At 39.1% G+C, this 23,289-nt stretch overlaps 1 protein-coding gene across 4 annotated transcripts in view; it reads left to right on the top strand.

Moving 5' to 3' along the window:
• Positions 1 to 3,400: 3,400 nt before the first annotated feature.
• The window catches only part of col17a1a (collagen, type XVII, alpha 1a), a 37,454-nt gene continuing 17,565 nt past the window's right edge, over positions 3,401 to 23,289 (top strand). For 3 of the 4 annotated variants that reach the window (XM_078264853.1, XM_078264844.1, XM_078264860.1), the window contains exons 1-28: positions 3,401 to 3,572; positions 6,914 to 6,987; positions 7,468 to 7,509; positions 9,300 to 9,761; positions 9,943 to 9,990; positions 10,085 to 10,138; positions 11,025 to 11,072; positions 11,248 to 11,391; positions 12,177 to 12,275; positions 13,167 to 13,232; positions 13,786 to 13,866; positions 14,196 to 14,246; positions 14,932 to 15,087; positions 15,272 to 15,352; positions 15,459 to 15,506; positions 15,707 to 15,829; positions 16,421 to 16,699; positions 17,386 to 17,436; positions 17,519 to 17,545; positions 17,652 to 17,678; positions 17,768 to 17,821; positions 18,208 to 18,312; positions 18,399 to 18,461; positions 19,288 to 19,323; positions 19,417 to 19,470; positions 21,425 to 21,496; positions 21,986 to 22,048; positions 22,291 to 22,362. In XM_078264853.1, the coding sequence (XP_078120979.1) occupies positions 6,924 to 6,987; positions 7,468 to 7,509; positions 9,300 to 9,761; positions 9,943 to 9,990; positions 10,085 to 10,138; positions 11,025 to 11,072; positions 11,248 to 11,391; positions 12,177 to 12,275; positions 13,167 to 13,232; positions 13,786 to 13,866; positions 14,196 to 14,246; positions 14,932 to 15,087; positions 15,272 to 15,352; positions 15,459 to 15,506; positions 15,707 to 15,829; positions 16,421 to 16,699; positions 17,386 to 17,436; positions 17,519 to 17,545; positions 17,652 to 17,678; positions 17,768 to 17,821; positions 18,208 to 18,312; positions 18,399 to 18,461; positions 19,288 to 19,323; positions 19,417 to 19,470; positions 21,425 to 21,496; positions 21,986 to 22,048; positions 22,291 to 22,362 (2,470 nt within the window). In that variant the 5' untranslated portion in view covers positions 3,401 to 3,572; positions 6,914 to 6,923. The remainder of the gene's footprint in view (positions 3,573 to 6,913; positions 6,988 to 7,467; positions 7,510 to 9,299; positions 9,762 to 9,942; positions 9,991 to 10,084; positions 10,139 to 11,024; positions 11,073 to 11,247; positions 11,392 to 12,176; positions 12,276 to 13,166; positions 13,233 to 13,785; positions 13,867 to 14,195; positions 14,247 to 14,931; positions 15,088 to 15,271; positions 15,353 to 15,458; positions 15,507 to 15,706; positions 15,830 to 16,420; positions 16,700 to 17,385; positions 17,437 to 17,518; positions 17,546 to 17,651; positions 17,679 to 17,767; positions 17,822 to 18,207; positions 18,313 to 18,398; positions 18,462 to 19,287; positions 19,324 to 19,416; positions 19,471 to 21,424; positions 21,497 to 21,985; positions 22,049 to 22,290; positions 22,363 to 23,289) is intronic. The other variant, XM_078264869.1, reaches the window with a different exon arrangement.

Here is a 23,289-nt window from a genome sequence, read left to right as displayed (position 1 = left end):
CAGCAGTTGCAGTGCAAAGTGGGAAGAGTGCTATGATAAAGTAAAAAGTACAATAACAATGCCAATATCTAATAATATTATAAGCCTTTGAAGTTGAAAATTGAGACACACACACACACACAAAGTTACATTTACACATACATTTGAACGGTTCGGATGTTTTATGATTTTTTGCTAATATTACTGTTTTTTGTGTATTTTTTAAACATATTACTCATAATAATATATTATAAACCAGAAATACAAGAGCACTTTGACAAAGAACAAGATTTACTTTTCAAAAAGACAAACGTCAAATAAATTCAGTGTGAGAGGAAGGGAGAGAGAGAGAGAGAGAGAGAGAGAGAGAGAGAGAGAGAATGGCGTAATACCAGTTCAAGTCAAGTCAAAGTTACATATGTTAGGTTTTGATTTTTTTATAATGCATTTTTGCTATTCTTTTAAATGTCATGCCTATATAATAATATGGACTTACAGATAAATAATAACATTTTGGCTAATTGTGGCATTTTTTTATCCATATATAATCATGTGTTTTATTAATTTGCATAATTAGTTATATTAGTTTTTACATAATATGCCTTTGGAATTGAAAATTTAAATTGAGACGCACACACAAATACACCAAATATAATGAATATACGACTTAAACGTCTTAAAACAAAGATGCTCCTATATAACTGCAATGTAAAGTTGAAGCCTTATCTCCCATAGGGGATGAAGAGGAGTAAGTAAGTAAGTAAGTAAGTAAGTCATCTTAATGTTGTGCTATATTTGGACAAATTGTATTTTGATGCTTCTTGTTACTGAAACACACACACACACACACACACACTTTAGTTACTTACTTTTGCTACATTGCCCTGCAGAGCTCCATAATACAGCAGCAATGAAACGGCATGCATTTCCTTTATAGAGCAAACATGAGAAAATGGCTCTATCTAGTGGAAAATAATAAATAAATACAGTTTTGTAGACAGGATTGTAGACTGAAAGCCTGATATAATAGAATGCATGATTTTATGCTGTAATGGGTGTGGGATCATAAGTTATGGTTTTAATGGGACATTTCTGTTCTTTATGCTGCAGTAGGTAACTTCATATTTGCCTCCTCCTGGTGCTCCCAATGGCATAGAGTTCAACAATGTGGTTCTGGAAGTAAAAATCCTATTCATTCGAGATTGTGAAACAAAGGTTTATGCCTCTGCTGAAGCCACAAATCCAAATGAATTCAACCTTGTTTTAAGAAAAACATGTTTTATTCGTGATATCATGAATAACCACCTACAATCCTTACGGTAACAGCGACGTCTCTGATTGGAGGAGCTCGCTGTTACCATTGAAGTCTATGATCGTTTATGTACACAGTCTTGTACCTTTGCCTTTTTTTGCCATTTTCAAAATGTTATTTTGCGCTGAATCACATTTCTTATGGTCATGATTCATCTTGTAGCTGGTTGGCTTGGTTTCTTTACAATCTTTATATAAGTATTTTCTGAAACGTCAATAGAGATATTGAATGTGGAACCAGATATCACTTCCGGAACCAGAGACGTTCAAAAAGTGGGCGGGCACTGTTGAGCTCTATTTGAAAGTTTCCACTTGAAACAACCAATCAGAGCTGAGGAGTCTCTAACAGAGTGTCAATGACTGCTCGGGAACGGTGGTTAAACCATGGACTATAAAAAAAGACGGACATAGCATTAGTGACGTAACCCAGTGGTTTGTGGACTGCCGTTTTGAAGCCAGCAGTTTGCATTTTCTCCGTCGCCATCTTGGTATTTTGAAGGGGCCATATTTGGACAAGAGGGCGAAGCTTGGGAGGATGATGTGGCTAAGCCAGTGTCTTCTTCGCTGTGTTGGTTTAGGAGCAGCTAAACCAGAACCAGATGCTTCACGGAGACAAAGTCAGACATCTGAGATGCGTCCAAACTCCCTTTCACCGTATTCGCATTTTAACAGCTGTTGACTACAACCTGCGAGCTGATATAGCTCATATAGCCTAGAACTGCAGCATAGACAATACCAGCTCAACACTTTGCTCTTTTTCATACACTTCCTCCTCTAGTTGTCCTAATTATGAGAAGTCCTAGTGATGACATATTAAGTTCAAACTATGAGATATTAAGTCCTGGTGATGAGATATTAAGTTCTAACTAAGTCCTAATGATGAGACATTAAGTCAAAATTATGAGATATTAAGTCTTAATTATGAGATGTTATAATAATATCACCTTTATTTGTGCAGGGAGGGCCAATTGAGATTAATTTCTCATTTCCAATGACGCCCCGAATACATGCCATATAAAATTGCAATACATATCAAATTACTAAACATAGTAATTAATATACAACATACAGTTGCAATACACAGTACACACATAAAACAATTACAGAATGTTATACAACTCAAAGTGCACATGAACATTCAGAATACATGGACTCATAAAGAAGACATTTAAAGTGATTAAATGGAATCAGGCTGTTCAATTTCATTGGAATCTGCAGGTTATTCCATTTATATGGAGCATAATACTCAACTATTACATTCTAATTATGAGATATTGAGTCATAATTGAGTTCTAATGGATAGAGATTAATTATGAGGTATTGAGTTTTAATTATGACATATTAAGTCCTAATTATGAGAACATAAATCCTATTTACTAGATATTAAGTCCTAATTATGAGATTATAAATCCTAATTATGAGATATTAAGTCACATTAAGTCCTATTTATGAGATATTGTAAAGATCCAATGAGAATAAGTGCAGTCACGGTTTTGGTGGGAGTGTTGTACCAAGCTCAGTGTGCGAGTCAGGCCTCACCGCCGCTGTAAAGCTCAATGCATGTAAACAAAGTCATCACATTCCCAACACAACAACACAACTCACCCTTCTCTAAGAAATACATTTGGTGGACCCAACTCTCAATTGTGTCAATGTCTCGAACACATAGTTTGCTCATGTCTGCTGCCTTTTACTGCTCTTTTGTAGATACACAGTGAGGAATCTGCTGCTGAATCCTGATCCGGACCACATTTCCTAAAACAAGTTAGAAGGAAATGAGCCACTGTTTTGTCCATGCTTTAAAAAGGAAAGCATTTCACTTTTCATCTCCAATAGTATTCAGTATTATTCAGGTCACATTCCTTTAATTTTTATGACTCACTAAGCACTATTTTAGTCTTCATAGTAAAGCATGTCATTATAGAAACAAGGCAAAGTAATTAGTAATACAGTAGTGCAACACATTGCTCAATCACTTTTACTACCTTAATGCCCCGTGTTTTACTCAGCCATTCAATGAGCCCTGGGCTATTCTTTCTTTACCGTCTAAACAGGGTGCCTATCTTCCACTTTGTTGGAACTTGTCGACTGACGCTATGAGTCAGACAAAGCTAATGCATAAACTCTCCAGGCACATGCAAGTCCCTGGCACTGCACAGCGTAGTCCTTCAATACCTGGATTTGACACCTAAATTGCAATGTGGTGAACAGGATAGACTGATCAAGTGTTTGCTGCTGGGAGACATAAGAGAGGGATTATTTCTGAACAAATGTGCTAAAAGGTAAGTTTTTTTTAAATTTATTTTTAAATTGAGGACGGAAATGTTTTGGAAAATCACAAAGAATGTAAAAGCTGTGATGCATGTATAAGTTAAGATTGAACTATGGTTGTATGGTTTTAGGTGGTTGCTACTTGAAAATAATAACATGAATCATAGTAGGCGTAATAGTTGCAAATAACAGTAATAACTATGATCATAGCATCAGTCAGTCAGATTGTATTGCTTGCATTTTTAGCTGTCCCTAAAGCAGGTTCATAGATGGTCTGTTTAAACACATTTTTAACTCTGAGGTTTTGTTAGAAAATGCAAATTATATTTTTTTAAAGATTAGATAAGATTGGATCAACGTTATTGACCCAACTGATATACAATATCAAGCATGAAAAAGTAGGCACTATACATTACAAGTACTAGACACAAGTGATGAGTGAGGAGATAGGGAAGTTGCAGTGTATGATTAAATACAAAAATATGCACTTGAATAAAAAAATGCAATTGAGGGTCACTTTGGGAATTGGGTTGTAGGTAAAGTGTCTATAGATAGCAGTGTCAGCAGCATGAAATGCAGTTATTGCCAAAGGTTGAAGATTTAACCAGCTATGGAAGAAGTATTCAGATCCTTTACTTAAGTAAAAGTACTAATGCCACACTGTAAAAATACTGCATTGAAAATGTTACGTAGTAAAAGTATGTAAGTATCTTCAGGAAAATGTACTTAATGTATTAAAAGTAAAAGTACTCAATGCAGAAAAGTCCTCACATTTTAGAAACTGGAAATGATCCAAACTGTTCTGTCACTCAACTAAGTGTTTAATCCTCTAATCATTTCAGCTGGACTTGTAGGCCGTTATATTGTTGGGTAGTTAAACTTATAATAAAACACTGTTTTCATAAACTACTTGTGTTTTGTGTGCAAAAGTCTTAATTTGTAAAGTAACTAGTAACTAAAGCTGTCAGATGAATGTAGTGGAGTAAAAAGTACAATATTTCTCTCTGAAATGTAGCGGAGTAGAAGTAGAAGGTGGCATGAAAAGAAAAGACTCAATCTAAGAACAAGTAACTAAAATTTCTACTTAAGTACAGTATTTGAGATACATTCCACCAGTGCATTTAACCCAACAGACATACAGCTCACCACTACCATCAGCTCAGTCCAGATTTCATGTTTGCTCTGTAGTTGCATGTAACATAGTTGGGATGTAAGAGTGCCATGCCAATGTTTACTGTGAAATGTAAATGTAGAAACATATCCAATATGTCCTATTCATCTACAAGATACTTCTCTTTTTTCATTGTTTTACATCTACAGTGACTTCATGTGGGTGCAGGCTGCGTTTATGATTTGGGGCTTGTAATGTACCGTACATGCCATGGCATTGCTGTGGGGCGTCACCTGCCCTTTTAAAGCCAAATACCCAAACTCCCCTGTCAGATCAAGATAATCTTTCCATAAAAACCAGTTACCTGAGGCAAATTTCCACTGTCAATGGAAAAGCTATCTCTAACAAATCAACTTAATTTTCTCAAAAAAAGCGTATATTGTAGCTGTATGTCATTTTGCAGTGTCTGGGTCCATTTTTTTAACTTATGATAATTAGATGATATTTTAACACATACTTACAAATCAAAAAGTTATGAGGGCCTTTGAATGGTAAAATACCTGTGGAATCCAACGCAAACAATTGATTAGCTTACAAAAAGGCCATGTTTATATGTTCAGTTTTGCTTAGAAGGTGCAACCTCGTTCACTTTAAACCATGTTTAACCGTTAGTTGTCCCAAATGCTGTCACAGTCAGTGAGTGTAAGAGCAACATGGTGGGTCTTTTATGTTAATGAATTTTGGGGATATAATTTTGAAGCAATAACATAGAATTCATAAAGTCAACTGATCTTCCTCATGTTTTACAAGAACAGAGTTCCTGCAGGTTACACCAAGTCAAATGTAAGACATGTAAGACCTTTTTAAGAGGATGAATGACATTTTAGACCTTTATCACAGCATCAACTAAGCCCTTAATTCAGTTTTTTCAAGCCAAGTATCGTTAAACTTGTACTTCCCCACAGCTGAAGAATACAATCAGTTTGATGTCTGTGGTATATATGTGCATATGTGATGGAAAATCGTCATACTTTCAATGAATACAGCAATGTGTGCCTACAGACTGAATCCTCTCTGCTGTTTCATGTCTTCTTTTTCACTACACCAGTGTGGTCTGCCTCAGCAGAAAACATAATAATGTGACTATAAAAGACACTAGGTGCACAATTTGAAAACTTGAGCAACTCTGGTGCCCACAGTGGCAGCACGATAAACAGCGGTGCACACTACTACCCCCACCACCCACAGATCTAACCTGGGGACAATAAGATGATTGAGCTGAAAAGCAACACAGACTACACCAGTTTTTTAACAGAATTCTCTACAAACAAAAGCTAGAATGATTTATAGCAAATATAATTCGCTGTATTAGGGTTAAATATGAGACCTACATGCAGCTTATATTGCAGCCAATCAGCTTTCGTGTTATTGGATAATGTGTTATACTAACTTTGAGTCCATCCATATGACTGCTGGCCAAAGATTTTATGTTGTTTCCTCCAGCTATGACTGAAACCTTATACCCGTTTCAGATGAGGTTCTGTAGTGATCTGCCTTTATACTGTAGGTCCTTTTGTAAGGAAAAGCCACATTCATCAAGTAAGCATAGAGCTACGCCCTGTCTATACATCTTCAGGGGAACTCTTTAAATCAGTGGCATGTTGGATTCTAAAGAGCCCTTTTCCACAAAGAAGAAAGAAATATGATGACACAAAATGAAATGATTTAGAGGACTGTATGTGCAAATCCTGCCTTAGGGTATAGTAACATTCCAGTTCAATGTAATGAAAATCTACTTTTTCACAGCTTTGGTCCTTTGGTGTAACAGTCTTTTCCTCAGTAGTAGAAAAACAGTGTGTGTTAGGGCTGTGCAATTAATCAAGGATTTGAATTATGATTTCGGCTCCTAATGATCGAAAAAACAGAATAATCAAGAACATTTAGCACAATACGTTTTGCAAGTGAATTCTTATTTTGTCTTGTGTTCTGAATGAAAATAAATGTTCAAATGGGAAAAGTATTCAGGGACATTTCACAGTTCAAGGTGTTTTCACTGTTGATTAGTTTAACTGTTTCACTGTTTTTTAAGTTCAACAATTGTAACATATTTACAAAAGTCAACGAGTAATCGCGTTGAATAATCACGATTTCAATATTGACCAAAAATAATCGTGATTATTATTTTTTTTTTTCCATAATCGAGCAGCCCTAGTGTGTGTTTTGTTGTTGTCGTTGCAACAGCTTGCTTTGGATGGACAACCTAATTACAGCCTCGACCGTCAGCTCTGGTGGAGGTGTTGGAGGAAGTAGCAGAGGTAAGATCTGCGAGGTGTTGCCCTATAACTGGGGCTGTTTCCAAATACAAAACCAGCAATGCAGCGATGCATACACTTTAATAGTAGTTCCGATACCACTGTCGGAAATGCCTCAGATTCTGCCTAAAATGCTGGTATGCAATCTGCACCGATCAGAACAGTTCAACAATGATAGCAATCATATTGTATCCATATAGGGTCAGTAGTGTACAGCTGTTAAAAAGAATTACTATTTATATAAAAAAACTGATTTGTTACTCGATATACGCAAGTTCAGGTATCGGAATCAGAAATGAAAAAATGGAATCGGAACATTTCTACACTTTTATTTATGTTTCTTTCTTTTCTTCTTACTTTAAACAAGCTAATATAAGCTGTAAAATGACATAGGCTATGCCATCAGTGACAACAGTAATATTAAAATAATAGAAGAACAACTGTAACAAGTATTTGCATTAATAGTTGAATTTTCTTTTACAGTGGTCACGGAATCAGTAACTTCTACTCACTTGGCGTTGCAAAGTAAGCTGCGCCATTATTCATCTTCACACCTAGCATCCATCATCATCGCATGCATTTTGACGATTTGTTTCATTGTTTTGTTACAGGGTTACGCATTGAAGTTCAGATTGTGAAGTTAAAGCGGCACTGATCAATGTTTTTATATTACTGCTTAAATGACTATCTGTAATCAGTGGTCAAACCCACAGAGAATTATCACTCTACTAAACTACTAGCTCGTCTGCCGAGTTTACGTTTCCTCCCAGGCGCCTCCTGGTTCAGATTGGAGCAGTGGGCGGTGCCGTGTCTTTGGCCTCTGGTCCTCGTAGCAGGCTAATGCTGCCATCCAAACGAGGAGACGCCGAAAAAATATCGTGACATTTGATTATTTCCATATGGCCCAGCTCTAACTGTACTGCAGTGTATATATATATGGATGATAATTACCACTCTCTTATCTGATAGTTTATCCTTGAATAAGTTGCAACTCTGAGCCTTTGGCTACTGTAAACAGAACTGTCACCGAAGGGACTTGCACATTGCGCATTTGCAGAACAGCCAATAGGAACGCTCTCTCTCTCTGAAATGACCTGTGATTGGCCAAAGTCTCTCGTCACGGGCTAGACCTTCTAAAGCCTGAAAGAGAGCCAAGGAGGACATGATGAAGACTAGTTTTCTCTCAGACCACTCTGATGACAATATGCTGAAAGAGTATCATGGAATTTGTGGCCAACGATACCAAAAATAAACTGCCTACCCCAGTTTCAATGCAGCTTTAAATGTTGGGGTAGGCATAAATTATAGTGATACTCTATTATATTCTACCACTAGAGGAAGCTAAAGGCCTGTCATTCTCAGAGAAAGAGTATGACCCTGGGCAGCACCGGCAGCAACAAATATGTTATATGTGCCTGTCATAATTTTGATCTCATACTGTATAGGAGTGGAGAGTTTATTGGTAAAGAGTAATAAGGCATGTTCAGGCACACTAGCAGGCAAGCACTGGCTTACCTTGGGAATGTTATTTAAAGTAGAAAAGGTATTCACGTTAAAAAGGTCAAATATGAGCTTTGCCAGTGCAGTCTTGTCGTTAAAACTGGATTTGGGCAATAAAATATTAGCCATCCTCAGTCATTTTTCTTAGGTACGGAATAAGCCTGGAAACAGCATGAAGACATTTATATTATTAACTGTAAATCACTGTCTGAGAAGAGTAGTATAATGATAAATGTTATTATAGACTCACTAATCATTCCAATAAACATTGCACATAGGCATCAATGGAATATGCATCTTATCAATAACATTCAATATTTAAAATGGTCATCAAAAATAACAAATAACTGGTGTCAATCAGGTTATAACACACAAGCATAGGCGTAATTTATCAAAACTGGGCTTTTTGCGAAGTATTTGTTCCATTTCAATGTTTATGCCAATGGTTTTTTCAATGTTTTTGTTGCATTTTTCGGGGTTTTATTGGCAATTTTTTTATCGAAGGCAATTTTTCTGAAGTTTTTGTCGCTTTTTCCGACATTTGTCGCCTTTTGATGTTCTATGTTTATTTTTATTAAACTAGAGGTTTTTTTCAACAATTTTTCCTATGTTTATGTCGCTTATTTAAAAAAAAATACATACATACATGTCTAGATAGTTGGAGATCTCAGCACCCCCCACTGTTGAACCCAAAGTTACGCCCTTGCACACAAGTATGACATTTTACCAAAGACTGTAATAAATGATCACTCTAATTTATCATAATGAGGTAGTAAATCCTCTCCCCTCTTTGAATGTCCTTTTTCCTCCTCTAGGTGACCGTTCTCTGAGCGCAGGAGGGTCAGGTGAGCGAGCTGCATCAGGTGGCACAAACAGCTCAGTTCTGTTCACATCCAGCAGCTCCCACACCTCCGGCTCCAGTGGATCAGGAGCCAGCAAGGGCCCCGGAGGCTTCGGCATCACTACTCGAGGGGGCCTCTCTGCTGTATCCTCAGGTGGAGGGAGTTCAGCAGCTTCAGGGGGATCAGGGGCGGGGTTTAGGGCTGCTGGAGGGGGGTCCTCTAGCGTGTCCTCTGGTTTTGGGAGTGGTGGCAGAGAAGGAATAAGGGAAGGGCTAGGCGCCGTGACAGTTTCAACAGTGGCGAAGACCAGCTACAGTTCAGGAGGATCTAGGGCAGCGAAGAAAGGATCGTCCTCAGCAGTCACTTATTCCCCCGGTCCAAAAGAGAGAAAGGGCCTGACCACCATGACAGCAGCTCTCTCAGATGCCTTTGACGGTTAGTCATAGGTCTAAAGGTTCATCAGTTCATGCTGCTTTACTGAAATTACTGGATACTTTTTCACATTGTTTTTTTTGTTTGAATTAAAGGCCAACAGCTCTACTGTACTTTATAGCACTTAGAGAGGAGAAAATGAACTGAAGGCTAATATTATCTTTATTTTGTTGGTATGTTTCAGAAAGTTCAAGCACAAACTCCTCTCCCGAGTACACCAGGAAGGAGTACAGTAAGGTTCACTTGAATCTCAAGGAACTGTGGAATGTGTGCATGTACGATATTCAAACTGTCAATGGATTTCTTTTTTTTCTTTTTTCTTTTAGGTACTTCAAGTGCATCTTCAAGTTCTGCCAACAGAGGGAGAAGTCAGAGCAGAGGTACACTGGCTGCTATGACACAGTACACTTAAAAGGGATATTACATAAACGATGCATATATAATTACATATAGTCTCGCTTTGCAAGATCTCCACAGCGCTGTGGAGTAAGTTCTGGCTACAACACAGATACATTCTAGGATCACTCTGGGTTGTTTGCATTTCTTTAAACCAATCACAATTGTCTTGGGCAGCGCTAAGCTCCGGACGCACCGACACTGGCTCTGCAAAGTAGTCTCGGGAAGGAACTTGTTTTGGTGGAACATTTGCAGCCCCCCCTAAAGAAAATGCCACATACAATATTAAATGAAGTTAACTGTTCACACAATACAGAACGTGAGCTGTATAAATTAGCTCGATACAGTGTTAAATGTAATTTGCTCTTACCAGTGTATCTCCGTGTGTACTTCTTCCACAGCAACCCCATCAATCAGTCCCAAAACTTCCCAGTTAGAGAGTAAATGCCCTAAACATATTCTTTGTAAATCTTTACAATCATTCCCAGAAAGAACCAAGCAGGGGCGACCTCTAGTTCACGTAGAAGAGTGTGCACCCAATTTAGGCTGAGTCCTTGGCAGTGGCCTGGGTTCATATCCGACCCATGGCCCTTTGCTACATGTCGTCGCCCCTCTCTCTCCCCTTTCCTGTTTTCAAGCTGTCCTGTCAATTAAAGGCCACAAAAACTAAAAAACTAAAAAAAATGTTTTTCCAAATGTTCTTCAAAAGTTGCCATTTTCAGCGTGTAGCTTGCTAGTTTCTAGTTTTTGCTGCAAATACTTCCGTTGATCCAGTCTAAATTACATATCAATACATTTTGAACTCTGCAGATTGTTATCATAGGTTAAAGCAATTAGGATATTCAATAAAACATGTTGTTCTTTATTTAGAGAGTCAGATCAGAGCCAGGCTTCAGAGTGCTTCTCCTACAGCAAGATGTGAGTATGACTCTTGACGGCCATGGTTTTCCACATATCTCACCTTAAAGAATGAAGTTTTGATACAGCAATGTAACCGTGAAATAATAGTCAGTTAGATTTTGAAGTAAATGGTGACCTGCAGACAGAGTGGTCCTGGTTTGATGCCCACTGTTACAGTAGCTCTGCTGTGCAGGGACGGAGCTGGATGACGTGAAGCGTCTGCTGAGAGGAAACCACTCCATCAGCACCAGCCCCCCCCAGTCCCCCAACAACACGCTGCCCATCCCCAGGAAGGCCAGCGTGGAAACCAGGAGCATGTCTGAGAGCTCCAGCACAGGTTCAACCAATCAGCTATCATGTCTGTTATCTTTAAGGACAATATTAAAATTTGAAATGCCGTTTCCTTTACATACCAGAATATGCTGTAGTGTTTGTAATGCAAGTTGTAATGTAATGCATGTTTCTTTTCAGTACATTTTCTGCATTCCACATGCCCTCAGTTTTTAAGGCAAAAACATTATGTTTTTTCTATTTTGAGGTTTTGGGCTATTTTGATTCCATACCATGTCTATGTTCAGACTAGTGGGAAAAAAAACTGTTTATTTTACTACACTTTGTCTATTTGCGTCTGTAGATTTATCCTGAATTCACCAAAAACCGAGCATTAAATAATGCTTAATTCTCATATTTAAACATAAGAACTTCAGAAAAACTTGTAATACAAAAACTAATTGTCTCAATGTTAGTAATGAACGTGTCGAAAATGGATTACTTTTATGGCTTTTGACTGTATTTTCTGATTTCTGGTAAGAAAAAGAAATATCCACATCCCCTCTGTAAAAATATGTCAGCAAAATGAAACAAGAATTTTTGAACTTGGCTTTATCCAGTGTTCACATTTCTGTTCTGAAAATGTATGCAAATTAGCAAATATTTAATAAGATGCCTAATTGGAATATTTAAACATAACATTTCAGAAAAGTTGTTATACAAAAAATTGTTGTCTTAATGTGAGTAATTAACTGGGGAAGTTCTATGGTGATATCTGTCAGTTAAAATATTTTGCCTATTCGCCTCTAGTGTTTATTTTTCTGTCTACTATTGTTCTGTCTTCCCTACTAGACCACTATGGCAGCGTTTGGTCCGGAGGTGTGAGCAGTAGCTACAGTTACAATACCAACCCCAACAACCTGTCTACTTCCTCCACCCTATACCCATCAGGTCAGTCATATATGACAGCCAACCACCTGTCGCCACGGGAAATAATTGCAGATGGACAACTATTGTATCCAACCATTCTCAATTAGCTGTTGCAGGGTCATACCTTAGCAAAGATGCTGCGTGTTTTTGTTTTTTTCCACACAAAAAGTTGGATTTTGCTTGTGCCACTTAACGACTGCGGTGTCCATAGGGACTATTTCTTCAGTAGGAAGTAGCTTTTCACACTGAGCTCTGAGGACCATCCAGAGTAACCGGGACACCATTTCTGGAAAAAACAACAAGTTGATTTGAACTTGATACTTTCACTTTACTTGAGTCTTTTCATGCCACTTTCTACTTCTACTTTACTACATTTTTTAGAGAGAAATACAGTACTTATTACTCCACTACATTCATCTGACAACTTTGTCTTACAAATTAAGATTTTTGCAAACAAAACACATGTAGTTCATAAAATACAATGTTTAATTATAAACTAAACTACCCAACAATATAACGACCTACGAATCCAGCTGAAATGATTAGACCAAACACACAACTGTTTGGATCGTTTCCAGTTTCTGAAATGGGAGGATTTTTTCTGCATTGAGTACTTTTACTTTTAATACTTTAAGTACATTTTACTGATGATACTTACAGGATCAGAATGGTTTGACACATATTTTGAAACATATTTTGCATTTAACAAATATTGTGCCCCCCCCCTGCGATTTGGATTTTGCACTCAGTCCACATTGTGATTCAATAAAATTGCGCATTAATTGTGCAGCGCTATTATGTGAGAAGGTAGTCATAGGTGAATAAGACCTACATTTATGCTTTACTCTTTCATTTCCTTTGCCAACTATGATAGATGGACAAATACAAGTGTGCTCTGTTCTGTCTGTACAGGAGTTCAGAACAACCTGGCACTCAGCTCTCCCTCTGCAAACAGTGGACTATCTGCCAGCAGCACTGGTGAGCCTCTTACTGTCATGTCACATTTCACATCCTTAGCTTGACGCTAGTCTCGCATTGCCAGACCTTCCTCCACAGCGCTGCAGAGGAGGGTCTGGCGAGTCCACACAGCATTCTGGGATGAGAGAAAAACGTGCTCTGGTTTATTGGCATTTTTTTTAAACCAATCACAATCGTCTTGGGCGGCGCTAAGCTTCGGACGGAGCCACGGTGCCTCTGCAAAATAGCCTCGGGAAGGAACTTGTTTTGGTGGAACATGTGTATGCTCAAAAGTTGTTTTAGTCGTGCAACAGAAAACTCAGATTGGACAGATAGTCTAGCTAGCTGTCTGGATTGACCTGAGGAGCAGTTAACCATAGTCCTCATAAATCCACTGGAGTTTAGAATTCCAACACAAAGAAAGCGGAAGGTACCAGACATCTGGCCAAAAAGAGTGACATCCGGCGGAATTTCCGGCGGCACCTGAACAATCCCTGGAAGAGGAATGTCGTGAATAAAGACTATCTTGACACTGACAGTAGATACCTATGTTGTTTTTTCTTCTCTGTCTCAGTTCCTGTGTATGGTGTTCAGAATAACCTGGCCAGTACCAGCCCCATGGTCCTCTCTCCCACTGGATCCAACACACAAATAGGTAAAGCAGTGATGTACAGCCAATATTAAGAACAAAAAATATCCCTACATTTCTTCCAATTTTTTTCTTAACCTGATAATATCAACAACACAAATAGGAAAATGTCAGTTTCCCTAAAAGAAATTGGTGAATAAGCAACCAAACAGATTTGGATGCCATTGCAGATAATATCAAAAAGTGTGTGTGTGTGTGTGTGTGTGTGTGTGTGTGTGTGTGTGTGTGTGTGTGTGTGTGTGTGTGTGTGTGTGTGTTCTAGAAGCTTTAGTACCATATTTTATTTATAGGAATCATAAATGACTGTCAAAATGTGCGCGTTTGTGTCCTCACAGTGTATGGTGTGCAGAAAAATGTGTCTGGGCCTGGACTTAGCACAACCACAGGTGAGCTGTTAAATACTACTGTGTATTAAATTGATATTGTGTTCAGAAATAGCTTTGTCATTTGTGAAACAACGTTTTCCTACTTCTGTTGGACAAATCAAGCCCTTACAATATACATTCATCATACGTTATAATATAGTACATGTAGTATGAGACTGTAAATGTCTTTTATTTATTTCACCTTTATGTTTCCAGACAAGTCATTAAGAACAGGTTCTTATTCACAATGGCGGCCTGACAAGTGGCAAAGCAATTTAGGGAAAGGGAAGGAGGGCTAGAAAATAAAAATAAAAAACATATTAGAAATACATACAGTTGAAATGACAGCAAATACAATTTGAAATACAACACAGACAGCGGTAAACGCTTATACCGAGAGGAACACACAGGTACATGGGTGAGTAAAAGAGAATGAAACCGTACAAATATTCAGTTGGAAAATGATGATGTGGAAAAGCAACTGCATCTGTCGGTGAACAAAGATGAAATGGAGGTTTTGAAGTTTAGTGAAGATTAGTTTGTCCAGTTCGAGAATGTTTTGCAGAGCATACCAGACCATTGTTTTTGAAGTTTCTTCACACATGTAGTTCAAAATATCTTAATTACAGAGACATAGTTCTTTTACAGTACACTCTGTAGGTCTTCATTATATATAGCTTTTTAATATATTGTTTGTTTCTCACAGTGAGACCCAGCAGCCCCATTTATGACGAGACACCTGGCAAAGACTTTAAGTTTGTGCTGATAGAGAAGGAGAATGCTCCTGTCAAGAAGGAGACAGAGCGGCTGGTCATGACCAAAGACACAGGGAAGCAGTTCATGTCTTCTGCACCTGCTTCAAGTAATTACTAAATACTACTACTGCCTATGCCAGGGGTCTTCAACGTTTTTAGGCCAGGGACCCCATAGCTCAAAGAGAGACCGAGTAGGGACTCCTTACTGTAAAAAAAAAAAAAAAATTCAAATCTGCAGATTCCATTTTGGTGTGGTGATAACGTACTGTTGTACCTGTTCTGTTCTTGCAGCTTCCTACTCTGGGGACTCACTAACGAGAGAGAAACAGAAGCTCTCATCCAGCAAAATGGAGGAGGGAACAGATGCTAAATGTAGACTGAAATACAACAAGTCTTATTGGCTTTTAGATTAATCACATACATCATATTTCTTGTTCGCAAAGTAATTATTTCCTGTTTATTTTTTTTTTTTTTAAAGCTGCAAGCCCCATTAGGCTTGCCACAAAAGACAAAGCCACCTACGCAGGTACTGTTTATAGTCCCATTTTTACTTTACTCCTTACTATACATGCTTAGGCCTGTTGTATACCTATATATATATATATATATATATATATATATATATATATATATATAGGATACAAATCCTGCCACACGCCCATGTTATATCTTGTTTAATATGTACAAAAACCAAAGTATAAAAACAATAATTTGTGGTTTTCTCAGAGATCGGTAAAGATGACTCGGGCTTTAGCTTCTGCTCCTGCTGCAGCTGGTGGAAGTGGCTGCTGGGCCTCCTGCTCAGCCTGCTCCTCCTCCTTGGCCTCCTCTTTGGACTCATCGCTTTGGGTGAGACATGCATTCTCTAGCAGCATGTTATTTACCTTCTTAAGCGTGGTTTATGCTTCTGTGTTAAATATATGCCGTGGCTACGTACATAGGTACGTGGAGATACAGACCATACGCCGGACCCTACGTCGTAGCCTGACGTCCACCTATCGAAAAATGTAACTATACACGTCGCGGCAACGCACGTCGCTCAGCCGTGGCTTGGTAGCGTTACATTTCCCCCTACTCATTTCCTGGTTCTCCTTCTCCATAAACATGAAATCAAGGAGAGGGTTAACTTTTCCTGCTACAAATTTCCCACCGTGGTCAGAAAGCACAGGGGAGACACTTTTCTCGCACTATGTCTCTATAGTCGGTAATCACGCTAATCGCCGTCACTCTCTCACTCGCTCTACCACACACTCCCCACGCACACACACATGCTGGCCCTGCTATTCTCTTAAAGAGATCGACGCACACACTAACGCACAAGTATAAACGTCAGGCCACTTACGTAGGCTACGGCAAAAGCTCTGCGTGGAGCCCAAGCAGAACCATAAATCACACGTAAGGGTCACTGAATGTCCATCATCTTCCCCTTTGGCCTCACAGGTGAAGAAGTGAAACGCCTCAGGAGCCGTGTTGATGCTCTGGAAGCCATCAGTGGCGCTGCGTCAGCCAGGTCCAGCCGCCTGTCGGCCTCCTCTGGCATCAACATCATCGACCCGCTGGACTCGTCATACATCGACAGGAGTGCCTCTGGTTCGACCCTGACCCGCTCTGACAACAGCATCAACCTGGGGGCTGCTGGGCCGGAACAGGACAGCGCCGCCCTGCAGAGAGCCATTCAGCAGCTGGTCAGGGCTGAACTCCGCTCGGATGCTGTTAGAGGTACAAAAATACAACACACTTTTCACAGCAGCCATTTTGACGTGTCAATGCAGGGCAAACCCTGGTGAAATTGGTCAAATTAATTATCATCCTGTTCTATTTAGTGTGTCACAGACATTCCAGTGGGCTAGCACCTGTATGCTAGCTTATACCAGGGCCTTAGCCCACCTAAATGGAACAGGGCCATAATTAATGTTATTAGAATACACCTGTGTTTACCCCTGCAATGACATCTAAAAATGGTTGCTGTGAAAAGGACCTATATTATCGATACAAAGTGCAAATATCGATACATATCTTCATTTTTAGGTGTGCTTTTATTTTGAAAGTCCCACTTTATATTTATTCTTTTTGTTAAAAAGAGTAGTTTGGTTTCAATTTAAATGTCTGGAATAGCTTCCAAAATTCAAAATTGTCAAATCATATGAAGTTTTTTTTTTGTAAATGTATATAAATGTAACTGATTGTGTTTAATGGGCTTATGTATCGTGTCATATCGATCGCAGGCCCCCTGAATTGAATCGAATCGAATAGAAATTGTATCGTGGCAGACTTGGTGATATCAGTAAATATTGTATCATAATATCATAATTTGTGATAACATGTGTGATTTACACCCCTATTAAACAACCTCTTGGACATTAGAATTTTAATTGATCCTAACTTTTTTTTTCTCCAACTTTTAGATACACTTGCATACTCCCTAAAAGGGGAGAGAGGAGATCCAGGACCTAAAGGCATGTTTGTACGAATCATAAATTCATTTGGAAGTTGATTTTTTTGTTGATATCCATCATTAGACTGACTGTTTCTTTACAGGGGATCCAGGGCTGCTAGGACAAAAAGGTGAGGAATTGTCCAGCATATGTATTCCAAAGGTTTTGAATATGAAACCTAAGCAGTGTGCGATATCCGGCAAGCTGTGTAACGGCTATAAATGAATCTTTTGCAGGTGATGGCGGCTTTCCTGGCCTACCAGGTGAGACTTGCCGCTTTTTCCTTCCCACAGAGGTGACTAACTCACTGCCGGTTCATTCTCCACTCATATACTGTATCTTTTTTCTTTAGGCCCTATGGGTCACCCAGGATTGGATGGTCCAAGGGGACCCAAGGGAAGTGCAGGTACTGTTCACTTTAGATCATCATCTTTGTTCTTTGAGGACACACTAGGAAATGAAAACACAGGCTGTATGTATGTATATGGATTGTACACATAATATAGCAAATTCTATGTAGTTAGATGGGAGTGTACAACAGTACAAAGGGTCAGGAAGGGAAGTTAATTGATAACCATGAATTACTGAGCAGTGGAGAAGGGGTAGGATTAAATAAGTGTATACTTCTTTCTACTCCTTTTCAGGCATGTCTAGGCTGTTTTTTTATTTATTTTTATTTTGCTTATTTGTGAACTAATTTATAAATTTGTTAGTGTTTTTTTCTCGTTGATATGTCTGGAATAAATGTCTTCATTCTCATTCTTCATTCATTCTCTTGTCCTTTGGGACCAGGTGAGCCAGGTTCTGAGGGACCCCCAGGCCAGAGGGGCCGGGACGGACTGATGGGCCCCCGCGGAGAGGCTGGACCGCCAGGTTTCGCAGAGAAAGGAGACAAAGGTAGAACAGGTTTTGTTTTATGTTAAATTATGGAAAGTTCTTTGCTCATGTGTTTAGTCTTTGACAATGAAACCTGGTTTGGACAGGATCTCAAGGCGAGGCAGGACGTCCCGGTCCTGCTGGTGCTGCTGGACCGATGGGGCCGAAAGGTAAGGTCATAGTGGAGTTATAGGCCAGATTGGATCAAATTTAAAGGACCATACCAGTGTTTCTGCATATTTTAGGTCAGTGGTTCCCAAAGTGGGGTCCATGGGGAAGTTCCAGGGGGTCCCATGCAAAAAGGGGAATACTTTACTCTCACTATAATTCCTTCCATAAGTAACACAATGACAAAATGTATGACCGTTTTGGTAATGGGTGACATACACTTTCTGTTATAAAAGAACTAGTCTATATCCATGATGTTCCACTTCCGGGATTGTTCAGGTAACACCGGAAATTCCACTGGATGTCCGTCACCTTCCGCTTTTTTTGTGTTGCAATTTTAAACTCTGGTGGATTTCTGAGGACTATGGTTAACTGCTCCTCAAATCTCTGCAGGGTAAATCCAGACAGCTAGCTAGTCTATCTTTCTAAGCTGAGCTTTCTGGCTTTTTGCAGAGGCACCATGGCTCTGTCCGGCGCTTAGTGCCGCACATGACAATTGTGATTGGTTTAAAGAAATGCCAATAAACCAGAGCAGACCCTCCCATGCAGCGCTGTGGAGGAAGGTCTGGCAATGTGAGACTATAAAGGCAAAAAAGCAAATCCTATCAGATGGGGGACCCTGGGACAAAATCTTATCAAATGGGGGTCTGTGGTCTAATTTTGGTCAGTTTAGGGGTCCTTGGCATGAAAAGGTTTGGGAACCACTGTTCAAGCCCTTGTACAAAACACTTTACAACTAATACAAGAGACAATGATGATGGTAAACTCGCTGCAATATGTTAACACGTGCCAAAATCAATGACCCCTATGATTTCCTGTGTGATTTAGGTGCCATGGGAGAGCAAGGTGCCTCAGGAAGCCCTGGTAAAGACTCAGTTCCACATGCATATCAGATTTTGTCTGTTATTTCCTTTTGATTGGCATTCATGTGGTAAATCTGTAATCATTTGTGTGCAGGTGCTCCAGGTCCAAAGGGTTTCCAGGGTGAAGCAGGAGCACCCGGAGAAAAAGGTACCTTAAACGTACACTATGTAACTTTCTGCCGCTAGGGGTCTTTCAACCAAAACAATGGATTGAAAACATAGATGTTTGATGACGTAGGGAAGTTGCTTGGAATTATGGGAGTTTTTATTGCTAAACACTATTGTTGATTAGAATGCATCTGTTCACGGATGAGTTTACCCATTCAAGTTTATTCACGTTATGTTTAGTAACATTTATTCATGTCATGCTAATAAGATAGCTGCAGTTTCCCCAACATAATTATATTTTTCTTGATTCAATCTGTATTGGTAGCTGGCTGACCAGTTAGCTAGTGAGCCAGCAAGCTAACATTAGCGGCTAACGTTAGCAGGTTTTACCACACTATCACAGTATATTTCACATGCCAATGTCAAGTTTTGGATTTTACTGGGCGGACGGGGTTTGTTGTAACGCTAGCTAGCTACTCAACGAGGCTGAGAGACGGGTGTGGGTGGGGATTGCAGGGGGAATCTCCGCGATGGCGATGATGTTCGATGCCTGTTGTGCAGCAGCAGAACATCTCCGAGCTGCCCGATCTCCCCCTTCACTTTTCTGTCCTTTTCCATCTATCTATACAGCCAACGTTAACAACGTTTTATCCATGGTCAAAATAATCATACTACTAATAACTTTATGAGCGTGATGAACGATGTTGTAACCCTATGATGTTATCCACCAAGCATTAGCTAGCATTAATGTTAGCTACTTGTCAACCAGCACATACATTGTAGTAACATTAAGCTGGATTAATATTGATATGTATCAATAAATAAGGTTTCTGCTGTATTACTGTGTTGCAAAGTGGAATGTAATTAATCACAAAATTATGCATTTTGGCAGAAAAAGCAGTGTTACCAGTATTTTTTTCTGTGACATTGTATGATTTACAATTACTCTCGAACGTAGCATCTGGGTGCCCGTGTTTTGACGGAAGTTACGAATAGCTAGATGGTGAAAGGTTATATGACGCCACTGACGGGCGACTAATTGAAACGTGACGTGTCTGAAAATAAAATAACAGATTTCTCTGGGTTTGCCATATGATGGAAACATTTGGGATAGTGTAACTACACAACTCAAAAATATATATAACATAGGTATGGTAGTTTTTAGACATTTTAATACAGAAAAGTTATATATTGTACCTTTAATTTGTAATTTCTTAAATTGTCAAAAAAAACTCTATTATAAAAAGAATGATGATGTGTAAGAAAAGTCCAAATATATAGAAATGTTAAGTTAAGTCTTGCAGAACATTGATTGATAACCTAATTGCAGTTAATTCAATAAAAAAAAATTTTATAGCATTGAATCACAACAAGAGTTATCTTATGACACTTTACAGATAGAGTAGGTCTAGGCCGCATTCTATAATTAACAAAGACCCAACAATTCCAATAATTCCCCCAAGAGCAAGTATTTAGTACAACAGTGGTGAGGAAAAACTTCCTTTTAGGCAGAAACCTCAAACAAACCCAGGCTCTTGGTGGCCGGGCATCTGCCAGTGCCGGTTGGGGGTATGATGAACAGTGGCAATTAAAGTCACAGTAAAGATAATGGAACTATGACTAGAAATAATAGTTGTAGCAGTTCAGGGCATAGCAGGGCCTAGCAGAGCATAGCAGGGCACAGTAGGGCGTAGCAGGGCATAGCAGGGTATAGCAGGGCGTAGCAGGGCACCGAGCAGGACCACGGCAGCAGCTCCAACCATGATTTAGGTCCCACCTTAATCCAAGGAAAAGTGCGAGGCATAAGGACTCCGGGGAATAAGCTCCCCTGAGCTAAATTAGTAACATGCATTACTGGAACATGAATGCGCACAGATGGAAAGATAGATGTGGAGGAGCTCAATTGATCAATTATATACGTAAAGATATCTCAGTATCAGTTCAGACCACCTTTCTAAAAGCACCATTGACACATGTTATTTTTTTTAATGCAGGCGATCGAGGAATACCAGGGCTGGCAGGAACCAAGGGGGATCAGGGAGAGAGGGGACCACGTGGACCAGGAGGTGTGTTTCACAATAGCATTACATATAAAAAAACAAAATGAATAAATAAGTTGCCATTACAGCAGCTGTTTAATTAAAAGTGCTAAAGATGCTTCTAAACTTCTTTTTCTACTTAAAACTAAAAAGCTGAAAAACAAATACAATTTCAAATTTTGTTAGGCCTTTAAGTATGTTAGCCATGTTAATGTTTACATAATGACGCTAGTGTGAAGAAACATGTAACCTGGTTAGAAGTGGCATAAAAAAGATTGGTAAATAGCCTATTCATTCTCTAAAAAAAATTTAAGTAAGACCTCAAAAGGTTGTTAGTTATAACCTACCATTCTGTAATTGTGCAGTTTGTTCTATTAAAAATATATAGTTAGAAATAATTCTGCCACTTTTTGTTTAAACAGTCTGACAAATGTAAGTTGCAAACCCTCGAAGAAGTTGTTATTGGTTAGAAAAAAATGCTTTTAATTTTGATGGTTCTTGTTTTCATGGTTAAAGGTGAACCAGGACAACCTGGACCACAGGGCCCTGCTGGAACAAAGGGTTCTAAAGGAGCTGGAGGTGAGGAGAGAGCTTCACAATAGTAGAAAAATACATTAATAAGATTAGAGAGGGATATCATGAGAACTGCATCAAACCTCATCAGCTTGTTTAACAGTTTATTCTGTAGGTGTTAAGAGTTTATCCTGTAGATGCCATCCATGATGACATTCTGCCATGGCTGCCAGAGAAAATGCCCAGATAATTTAGGGTTGTTGTTGAGGTAAAGATTGCGCTGTAATCCAGAGTCTTCCTGTATGTAGGTGACACGGGTTCGATGGGACTTCCTGGCGTGAGAGGACCACCTGGACTTCCTGGAGATGTTGGTCCCCCAGGTATAGTTTATGCAAAGAATCATATGAGAATGTGCTTACATTTACAGTACATGTGTTTTTATGTGACAAGCCAAGAAACATAACTACTAAAACATTTTGTTTTCTTCCTAAGGGACCGTTCGGTATTTATGGAATGGACCACCGGAGGAAAATAGGGGAGGGTCATGTCTTTTTATTCTTTGTTGAGGGGAGGGTCATCCACTTTTTTTAGTATAGGGGGGAGGGTCACCCAACTTTTGTATTCATCAGAACAGCAACATTTCAAAGTGACTTGTTCCATGTAGCTCCATGTAGCTCTCTCAGTCTCGGCCCCTATCGCTAGCAGATGGGTCCCTCCCTGTTTAGTCAGCCAGACAATTTGAACTGTAGCTTTAGAGACCATGGGATTTCCCAAACTGAATAAATCCCGCTCGCACATATAAACACAAAACTGCTTTGCTAGCTCCATCGTGTTGTAACTAAGACATCTGATGAAAAAATAATTTTATTCATTAGCATGATTGCCGTACTGTTTAGTTCAAAACATCCAAAACACCATACGAAAACATAACGGATCAGACGCAAGCTTTTATTTTGAAAGGTCAAAGCTTGCGGACTGCACCAAGCCAGGAGGGCATGAGACAGGAGGTCTCCAGGCTGCAGCCATACCCGATTCAAATATCCTTTCGGTCCGGTGATAGATATATATATATATATATTTATTTATATATATTTATATATATATATATTTTTTTTTTCAAGGCATTTGAGTGTGCATTTAGTTTCCATGCTTATTGTGTTTCCACAACAATGTTAGTGAGTAAATCTACTGAAATGGCCATCACACCATAACAGAGGAGTGTGATGCGTCAGATGAGAATGCAGAGGTTTAGTCACGTATGTCATGGCTGTGATAAAACAATGGCTTTCTGTATGTCTTTGCCAAGC

This window comes from Sander vitreus, chromosome 2 (assembly GCF_031162955.1).
Source record: "Sander vitreus isolate 19-12246 chromosome 2, sanVit1, whole genome shotgun sequence".
Lineage (NCBI taxonomy): Eukaryota > Metazoa > Chordata > Actinopteri > Perciformes > Percidae > Sander > Sander vitreus.
Note: the sequence above shows the minus strand (reverse complement) of the source record. Positions and strands in the feature narration are given on the sequence as shown.